General features: G+C 42.4%; 1 protein-coding gene across 1 annotated transcript; it reads right to left on the reverse strand.

Annotated features, from left to right (window-relative positions):
- Nucleotides 1-1861: 1861 nt before the first annotated feature.
- On the reverse strand, nucleotides 1862-2441 carry LOC119282773. Its single transcript, XM_037562876.1, has one exon. The coding sequence runs from the start codon at nucleotides 2368-2370 to the stop codon at nucleotides 1945-1947; it is 426 nt and encodes a 141-aa protein (XP_037418773.1). The 5' UTR covers nucleotides 2371-2441; the 3' UTR covers nucleotides 1862-1944.
- Nucleotides 2442-10850: the final 8409 nt, after the last annotated feature.

Consider the following 10850-nt stretch of genomic DNA (forward strand, 5'->3'; position numbering starts at 1 on the left):
CAGCGAGAGGTCAGCCGAATTCATCCTCTGAATTCTTTCGGAGTTAACCTCTTGTATCCCTTGGTCCTCGGATGCTGAGATCGGATCCGAGCTCAAAGCCAGATCCGGGATAGAGGCCGACCCAGAGATGGAATCTCTGAGGAGGTCCAAAGTTGAGGCTTCGGGATTACTGGGCCCCTCAGGTAAAGCTAAGAACCCAGTGAATATCACATCACCCCGGGCGTCGGCGACGTACTCCAGGTTGATGAACCTGATATCTTGCTTGGAAACGAAACTGTCGATCTGGTCATGGTGACCGGTCAGGTGGAGTGTAGAACGGCACTGCCAAATGTGAAGAGCTAGTAGGGCACGAAGATGTCCCTGGTGCGGATGCCATCGCCGATGACTAAGCGAGCCATCGATCCTTTGACGATCCTACAACGAAACTCTCAATGAAAGCATCAGGGTCGGTGTCAAAACCGGAAGATCTCGGGTAGGAGGCCCTGAGGTGTGGATCTTAGATCGATGGGTAATAGGGAACATAGAGACAACGTTTACCCAGGTTCAGGCCCTCTCGAGGAGATTAAACCCTACGTCCTACTTGATTGTAATGATGTGTTTGTATGACAATTATAGAGTTGATCTACCATGACATAGGATGAACTAAACCCTAGGTGGGTATGCCGATAATGTTTCTCCCCCCTACGGGCTAAACCATCTGATTTATATAGACACAAGGTGTACCGAGGGTTACACATGGATGTCGGTTTCGCTACCAGACTTGGAGAATATGAAAGTCTTCAGAGGTTTCCTTCCAGAGCATGGGGTCGCCTGTAGTTCGGCCTTCCTTCAATGAATTGAGAGCGGCCTACCAGTCCAGCCCATGAGAGATAGGCCGGCGGCCCGAGGACCCCTTATTCCATGACACCCTCACCGGTCCACCCGCATATCAAATTATCAAAATAGCGAACGTGAATCTACTAAACATCATGAAAGTGACTAGACAGTAAGTTCCACGTGTCCTCGAGAACGCTTTGCTTATTATCAGAGAACTTTCCGGCTTGTCCTTTGCTATAAAAAGAATAGGGTTAGCTTAATGCACATTTGTTACTAGCGCTACTTGTTACTTGTTAATAAATTTCTTCCTACTAAACTTTCTATTACCTCTATTTTCAGTGCATGCAGAGGATGAGCACGATGACAACATCTTGGATCAGGAGTTTGATTTTCATAGTGAAAATGTTGAATCGAGCTTGCCCGTTAAGGTTTGCAAAGTTCAACCAATTTCATACTGAAATGCATGATTAAGCAACTCAGTTTCAATTTCAAAATAATTTGCTTGAGCATATGTGGACTCATCTTGTCAACCAGATCTTTTTCTATCAATATACTTGTGACAATTAAGCCATGAGATTTTTGTTTGGTTGTAAACTATTTATTATTACAATGTAAAAACTATGTGATTTATTTTGTTTTAACTATCTGCAATATTGTCTTTTTAATTGTAATAATATGCATCAAAGTCTAAAAAATGGTGTAAATTTGGCCGCCTGCCGGCCAGGCGGACCAAATGGGTTGGCCAGTTGGGCGCACTGGCGAGATTTGGGCAGATGCGGCCTGACGACGCGTGTCCAGCCGTCCCAAATGGAGAAACAACAGACCAAATCTGTGTCCGTTTGGATCGTCGCGTTGGAGTTTGCCTTTGGCATGAATGACTCGACTTCCTGTGATTTAGGGAGCCATGCAAAGCGAGCGGCCATTTCTGATCGGCAGCGATTTAAAATCAGGCAAAATCCCAAAGTAGAGTATTACAACTTCGTAATCTCACTTTATTAAAACAGTTCATATATATAGAAAATAAGTACATGTAGTATTCATCGTGGTGTCAAACTCTGTATGCCCGCAAAAAGATATATTCTTTATGCCGGCTGTGGTCGCTTATTTGGCCACGTCGTGCTTGTTGTCCTACTCCTTTCCGTAGGCGGAGACGGGGAAGGTTCTTCCTAGTCCGGTGGGCGTCTTGAAAGTGATCTTTGAGTGGTCGTTCTTGTCGATGTACATGTCCCAGACGGTGACCCAGATGAGGAGCTCCTTGCTCTTGACCCCCGTAATCCGCTTCATCCTGCGGTCCTCCACGAAGGCCGTCACCTCGGTGGCGTACGAGACCAGCCTCCCGATCTGCTTGAAGGTGTGCGTGAGTGCCTTCTTCTGGCGCAGCCACACGAAGCCCGTGGAGCGGTTGTAGCCGACCTCCTCGATGTCAGCCAGCGGCAGCAGGCCTAGCGGCATGTTGGTCTCGGCCAGCAGCTCCACCGCCTTCTCGGCGCACAGCGCCGCGCCGTGGTACACCTCCGCCCCCTCCCTGTTCACCTGGATCACCTGCGACGCCATCTCGATGGATTAAAATTAATCTCTCGAAGCAAACTCTGGCTCGACTCAACCAGTGGGAGAGGCAGGGTGCTTTTCGATTGATGTGGTGGGATACTGGGACTGGGGGTGTCCAGTGGGAGCATTTATAGGCATTTACGCGAACTACCTTAGAAATTCTCCTGCTGTTCTCTGGAATCCTTACCTCTGGAGCAGGAGGGTGAGAAAGCAAAGGTCTGAACCTGTTGTTTCGTGTATGGGGAGCAATCGGGCGGATGGAATGGCGTTGCTGCTAGTTGAATTAGTACTCCTGCTAGTGATGCTAGCACGCATCTGATGGGACACTTCTTGGTCCAGTGCAACCACCTGAGTTAATGTGCGATTTTCCTCAACCAGCGTGATGCATGATGCTGCTGGTACTAATAGATCCGTAGCAGCGTTCATTTTAGCAACAGTTTGTTGGGGAAAGAACCTTTGGTTTCTGGGTGTATATACACATCATACGAGGAAAAATAATAATACAAAAATAAAAGTAAAAAAATAGGATTTTTAGAATAAACTAGAAATTCTTTCGCACTTGTATGTAAATTTTCACGAATAAAAATTAGCGGTGACTTCAGGACAAAAAAATATTGGATGAAAATTTTCTTTTTTTCTAAAAGAAGTCAATTGGTTATTTTCTTTTTGTGGAACTTTTTTTGCAGGTATAATGGATGGTCGATTTTATTTTAAAAATATTTTCAATTTTTTTTACTTTTTACTTAACTGTTTCTATAAATAGGCTGTATATACACCCATAGACCAATAGTTTCACTCCTAGTTGGTTGCGCCTACTATGCATGATAGTAGCTGCCCACACTATTCTGCTATGAGTACTTTAATGTAGTGGACTTTCTAGAGGTGCACCGATGACGGATCCAAGCGGCAGAATGATTTACTTCCTCCGTTCCTAAATATAACTTCTTTTAGAGATTCAAATATAGACTACATACGAAGCTAAATGAATGAATCAACACTTTAAAATACGTCTATGTACCTTCGTATGTAGTGTATATTCCAAGCTCTAAAATGTCTTATACTTACGATCGAAGGGAGTAGTGTTTTATTCATGTTAACCGACGCCCTCTTGTCTTACTCAACTTACTAGTTGCTCTCCGATGGGACCAATCTTCGTTGGCGAAGAGGAGGAATCACCTGGTCCAGCGACACCATTTCCATGGATCACTCGTCTTGTAGCAGTGCTAACACTAGTCAATAACTAGTGTTTAACTATTTATGCACGTCTTCAAATTAATGGAGTGAATTTGGAAAAACGAAAATGACACATAGTACATGCTAATAGAGAATGCAGAATATAAGTATAGTAGAGGTTTTTTTAGGCAAAGTATAGCAGAGGTAGATTAGTATGCAAGACCACAATGATGAGACATAGAAGAATTCGAAATATGTACTTTCCTTTCTCTTATTTCCATTCTCCTCGCAATCTGCTTGACCCATTAAAGGTTTACTCATTCTGCAACATGGCCCAAGAGGTATCGTGTTTGGTCCTTTTTATCTCGGAAGGGTGAAGTGTTGCTTCCAGAACACCGTGGTCCGTGGAGGCAGATGCAGTCACTGTTCACCGCGAATCCTGCTGCTCCCAACCATTGGATTTAGCAAACCAACGGTTACGATTGATGCTATAGGTCCAATTCAAGATTTGTTCACTATATAGTAGTATAGAAAAATAGTAGATGGCAGGCATCAAAGCCGGGAGGAACTAGTGTGGTCGCCAATCCACCATTCTACCCCACCATCTTGGGGTTTTCAGTTGTTTTTAGTTCAACCCAGTTTTGTATTCCGTACAATCTAAATTACTTGCTGTAGTTTCATTTAAAAAATTAACTAAAACGAAGACATATATTCTGTAAAGGAGGGAGTATTAAAATTTATTATAATTTTCTAAATAATGTTCAGATATTTGTCCATGAGTTTAAGCAATGTTAGTCAATTCATAATTAGAACAAATAGTCCGTGAATTTGAAAAAATGATCCCGAGTTCAAGTACTATTATAAAATGAAACAAATGTTCATGATTTAGAAAAGGTGTCCCCCAATTAGCAAATATAGTTCCGGCTAATGAATGTTTTGACTAAAAACTGTTTGCCAATTTTAAAATGGGAAAATTTAAAAAATGTGTGTGAATTCTAGAAATACTTGTGAATAAAGAAGATAAATAATTAAGAAAAAATGACATTTTTAGAAAATTGTTGCAAATTTTAAAATCCGTTGTGCATTTGATTAAATGTTAGAAATTCAGAAATGTTCAGTAATTAGGAAACTATTTTTCGCTTCAAAAAATATTGATGAATTACTAAATACTTTCAGATTTAAAACATAATTCCCCATTATATATGTTTGTGATTTCGTAGATATTTCTGAATTTCTTTCAAAATTACTTACAAAAATATTTTCAGATTTCAAAAATTGGACCAAATTTTAATATTACTATAATCAATGTGTGAAAAGAAAAGAGAAAGGAAAAAAAAGCAAATAAGAAAAATAAAGAAGTAGATAATTTGTGGAAGCTCGAGACCGATGGCAATCATCAAACACTATCTGACAGAAATGAAGATTGGAAAGCACCCCTTGATCTCAGTCCGACCAAAAGCCCTAAACACACACGCACGCACACACGCACACACACACGCGCGCGCACACACACTCATTCACTCTAAACCCACTTGGTACTAACCCGAGACAAGGTTTGTCCACATGTGGCCCAGTGGTTCGTGCCATGCTAGTGGTGACCACAGGCAGAGCATGCTATTTCCGAACTGTATGTGGTGGCTGCTTCAATAAAACTGGTGGCATGCTTTGTATTCTGTGAAATTTAAGTGTTGTGAAACAAGTATGAATTTATTTCTTTCGCCGCAAAAAAAAACAAGAATGAATTTATTTCTGTGATATATCAAATTAGATGCACAAGTTGGTGGCATGCTTTGCATTGTGTGAAATTTACACTGATAGAAAAAAACCTAGCAGTAGCGTGGGTGGCCGCGCTACAGCTAACTTGTAGCAGTAGCGCTGGTCTAACCTGCGCTACTGCTATCCCAACTTAGCAGTAGCGTTTGTTTGACCAGCGCTACTGCCATGGAGCTGTAGCGCCGGTACCCAAGCCGTGCTGCTAACTCACCCGCGCTACTGCTTCTTGTTGACCAACGCTATTGCTAACATTATGCATAATTTTTTGTCTGCTACGTATTTGCGTTGTATTTTTACAGGCTTTATATAGTAGTCTAACCATATCATAAACAAACAATATTCTAATCATATCAAACACATAATAGACTCATACTATCATCACATCATCCAACACAAATAATGTGTCTCATCATCATCTCGATACAGCGATACAAGTTATGTGACATGTCTCAAATACAAGCAACTCCATGGTCATCAGATACACATGTTTCATCATCTATATATAAACTATGATATAGAAGAGAAGAGTGATCACTATGAGTAAGAGCGCGATAATGTATTACTTGAGGCGCCGGAACCGGTCGCTCTCTCGCGCAAGCCTGAACCTCAAGTAACTAGCTTCCGCTTTGCGTCTGCTATCGAAACCTCTCTGACTGCCGCCCGAGAACCCCGAGACAAGGGCCTGACACTCTGGCCACTCGTCGTACACTCCTAGAACCTTCTCTATGTACACGGCATAGCACTTCTTCTCTATCGATGATCTATATACCTGCATCGTCACATGATCAATTCATCGATAATATACAACATAATATATAGTTGAGCAACACAAAAAGATAGAGTTAGAAAAATAGAAGCATCATATCATAAACATAAATTACAAAGATCATCGTACACCAACTAATTAACTAGAGTGATCTACGGTAGTTGAGGAGGGCGGTTTAATTACATCACAAAGTTTCGTCGTGCATAAATTCAAAGTGTCATCATCAAGAAAGTAGCGACTAAATGGACACATTGTCATCATCAATCATTCCAACATGTCATGTCATCCTTCCAAACAGGGTGGAAGGACCCGAGCTCAGTGAAAGGCTTCATCTCGAGATGATGAGCGGCTACGCGTGTTCGGGCGTCTTCCCGTGATATTTTCCCTTTTTTGTAGAACATCCCTATTTTTTTACGACCTCCTTCATGATGACTTGGGCAAGTTCACGTTGGATGTGATAGAACTCAGCTCGGAGTCGATGATCCGATACATTTCCTAGTTTCTTGGCCCATTGCAGAATACCGGCATCGCCGGATTTAGGTGACATCCAAAGTTTCTGCAGATCTCTTCTGTACTCCAACATGTGGTGGATTGTGTAGAATCCATCACTGAGACTACAATCCGATTTCTGAATGCAATAGAAGTCGGTATTATGACCGAAGCAGTGCGCGTGGTTCCCTGTCCTCTTGACCGTGATCTCTCCACCTCCTTGGCCATAGCTTAAGATAGCACTGTCAAAAACACCCTTGATGTGTGTGTAAACCTTTTTGCTTTATGTCTTAGCCGAGTCCATGTAAAAAGCATGGGAGAATCGGGGGTGAAGAATTATGAGGACGGCGCACCCCTTGCTGCACGAAATAAATACAACTCAAATTAGCCTCCACGCATGCAAATGAATGATTGAAATTTACGAAATTATGTATGTGTCACGGAGGATATTCGCGGATGACTTACATGGTATGATAAGACAGGAGAATCGTATCCTTGTCCTTTTTGGCGACCATGCAATTGGCGATGTAGTTCCTCGCATATTCATGTGCTCTGCACAGACTGCGAAGGAGTCCTCGTGCATGAAGTACGGGTCGGCGACTGAGATATAAGATATTTGCTCGCGCCTGATGATGCAATTCATGTACAAGGCATAAAGGAGGGCGAACGTAAAATCCAGCTTTGTCATGTGAAACATGTCGAAGAGGTAATCAAATTGAAGGAAGAATTTATCCTGGAGAATGTCTGGATGTACAACCTTTGATGTGGCACGTTAACCACGTACATCGGGTATCCTGGTTTTTCGATATGAGAAGGCTTTTCTCTCTCAGTAGCACATCATCATGAAGTCTCCTTAGATGGCCGTCTATGGCCTCTAGCGCTGCCTTAGGTTGGATAGGACCACCGGGGACATGGAATTGCTCCACACCTTTGATAGTTATACGGTTTGTAACCCAAAACTGCGGAGGCGGCTGGCTGATAGAAGGAGCTTCTGCGCCAGTAGGGCCTTTCCTAGTGAGCCTATCATATCACTCCCGACCACCACTCCCAGTGTTGTCGGGTTCAACATTGCACGACCCTCACGTTGGTTGTTTCTGGGTTGAGGCGGCATCTGGAGGCGTGTCCTGCGAGGATTGCATGAAGAGAGACTTCTTGCAATCATCCTTAAGATGTTCATTCTCCGGCAATTCAGGCGTCAGCTCATCACGCTGAAACCATGTCCTCCCAACCATCTTTTGGGATTGACGCACTCTCAGCTGCCGCCACATGTCGTGCTGTGGACGGTCCCTCCAGATTTTTTCGCACGCGTTTTCTGCATTTTGTATCGCTTTTTGGTTTTTCATCTGTCTTTCATAGCTTTTGGACATTTTTTTTATTTTTCTTATATTTGCGCTCTAAACATGTTTTTTTTAGGTGGGAGGCACAGTTTCGCTTCTGCGAGAGGCACGGCCGTGTCTCTCGAAAACAAAAGAAATGTGTTTTCTCTTTTTCTCCTTCCGTGAGAGGTATGGTTTTGGTCCCGTGAGAGGCATGAACGTGCCTTTAGGAAATGAAAAAAAAATGTGTTTTCTCTTTATTTTCCATGAGAGGCACGATTTTGATTTCGCGAAAGGCATGGCCGTGCCTCTCGAAAATGAAAAAAATATGTTTCATTTTTTCCTTTCGTAGGAGGCATGGTTTTGCTTCCACGAGCAGCCTCTTTGAAATGAAAAAAAACAGTTTTTTTTCTTCCATGAGAGTCACGGTTTTGCTTTCGTGAGAGGCACGGTGTTGTTTTCGCGAGAGGCATGACCGTTCCTTTCGGAAACAAAAAAAGAAATAGAAAAAATGCATTTTTTTTTGCTTCCATGAGTGGCATCGTTTTGCTTCCGTGAGAGGCACGGTCGTTTTCAATTTTTTTTTCTTTCGTGAGAGACACGGTTTTTTCGTTTGGTTTTTTTCATGACAACAAAAATTCGTCCAAACTTATCATCATGGGATCTAGGTTTGAAGATGTCAAAGTGAGGGATCCAACGATGAAAACGGTTTACGATTTGAACGCACGGTTTAGTAGATAAAACGTTTTAGGTAAACGGATCTAAGAAAGAAAAGAAAACTGTCAGATTGTGATAAATGGAGCAAATGCAGCGAGCTACTTGACGCAATCAATAGGTGAGAAGAGTACTCCTCAATTAGTGATTACGTGCTTCCTTACATATATCAATTGGGCTAAGAAACCCATTTGACTGCTTGCTTGTTATTTTTAATGTCCAAAGAAAAAAAACTGCGTGACACAAAAATGTACGTACACGGAGCTCCCGTGCCGTGGCTCAGACGCTACTCGATTCCTCCCGGGATAGCACGTGTGTGTAGGCAGTGTAGCTGATGTAGTTTGCTAATTAGTACTCCCTCCGTTCCAAAATAAATGACTCAATTTTATATTAAAATTAGTATAAAGTTGGGTCATCTATTTTGAAACGGAGGAAGTACACAATAATATCGTTTTAAATATATAACGGGCTATAAGAAATAGTGATGGTCCTGTGAAATCAGCCATAGCGAGCCTATAACTAGCTCCCTACAAGCCATGACGTTTTGGCGACAGCTCTGTCCGGCACTCGTCAGAGGTGAGCCTGGGCTTGTGTTGGACAATAGGGGGGCGGTGGACCGGATCTAGAGGTTGGCAGGGAGAAGAAGAAGAAGAAGAAGAAGATGAACAATACGGCGAATGGTTTGAGAAATAGAAGATCTGGCTTCATTTTCAATCGTACAGATGGAAAAAAGGCTCACATTTTGCAACAAAATGATATGAGCTCCCTGTATTTTGTGTTCATAGAAAGAAACATTTAAATTACAAAAAATACTATTGGTATGGTTATGGGTCCCAGACATACTATGTGCTCCCAATATTTAGGTTTCATTTTTTCTCTTGAATCGTGCGTCCGAATCACGTACTTCGTCCAAATCGCAAAATCTTATCATCGTTGGGTTTCTTGAGCTGAGATCTTCAAAACTAGCTTCGATGTTAATTATTTTGGATGAATAGTTAGAAATTGAAAACACTATAAACAAAAAAAAGTAAAAAAAGAAAAACAAAAACCGATAAAACCTAGAACAGGAAAAACCAGAAATAAATTAAATGGAAACTGGGGAAAACAAAAATCGAAAGCACAACTGTGCTTTTTACTTTTTTTAAGGATAGGTGTGTTTATCTCTTTTCATGAACAAAGTTGCGCCTCCCTAAAAGCATAGCTGTTCTTCATCAAAAGAACAATTATGTTTTTCACTTTTCAGGTAGCATAGTTGTACCTCCCAAAAAGCACAATTGTGCTTTCACTAAAAGCACTGTGTTTTTTACTTTCCAAGGAGGCATACAGATGCTTCTGGCGGAAGCACAAGTGAAAAGTACAGTTGTGGGAAGCCCATGGGTGTTTCTCGCGGAAAATAATGTGCTTCAAATTGAAGCACACCTGTGCTTTTCTATGAAGTACAATTGTGCTTTCCACTTTTTAAATTGATTTGTATGCGATTGGAGCTGGTGGCTACGAAGGGTTTTACCCAACATGGGTGACAGCATAATCTCGGGATCAGCCCACCATCCCTTTTGACATAGGCATAGTATCGGGCTAATATATAGAGGCCGAGTGTTACTCGCGATGCTTTGTATCCTCTTGATGCAACATTTTAAAATAATAAAGGTGCCCTTTAGCGAAAATGCTTTTCACTATTTGAGAGCACAACTATGCTTCACGAAAAATTACAACTACGCTCCACGAGAAATGATTTGTGCTTCTTGCCTCGAGTGCTTCATGAGAGAAAAAAAAGAACAAATTTACAAAAACATAGAAAAAAAGCAAAGGAAGATCCATAAACCTGAACAAAACTGAAAAAATTGCCAAAACGTGTGCAAAAATTAAAATAAGAATAAAGTCTCGCATGGGCGGGTGCCCTTAGGCTGCTAGAAAAGGGATGGGAAGACGATGCTTCTTGTCGACTATGTCTTTGGTCTTGAAGTTGTAGCCCACCTTTTAGTGTTGTATATTGAGGTTGAGGCCTTTCTTTGTATTATATATACGTGCATCAAAACCCCGTCAATATAACATCTATTGTATTGCAAACTTTCCCGTCTACATGCTATCATCTTGAAGGTCCCGACCTAGGGCAAGCTGTCGCTGCCGCCGCGCCGCGCCTCCTCGCGTGCGCTGCCGCCGCCGTCGCTCCCCACGGCCGCCAACGCCTCCTCCCGCGCGCCGCCGCCGCCGCCGCGCAGCGCCTCCCCGCACGCGCCGCCACCGCCGCCGCGCAG

Source organism: Triticum dicoccoides, chromosome 3B (genome assembly GCF_002162155.2).
Source record: "Triticum dicoccoides isolate Atlit2015 ecotype Zavitan chromosome 3B, WEW_v2.0, whole genome shotgun sequence".
Classification (NCBI taxonomy): domain Eukaryota; kingdom Viridiplantae; phylum Streptophyta; class Magnoliopsida; order Poales; family Poaceae; genus Triticum; species Triticum dicoccoides.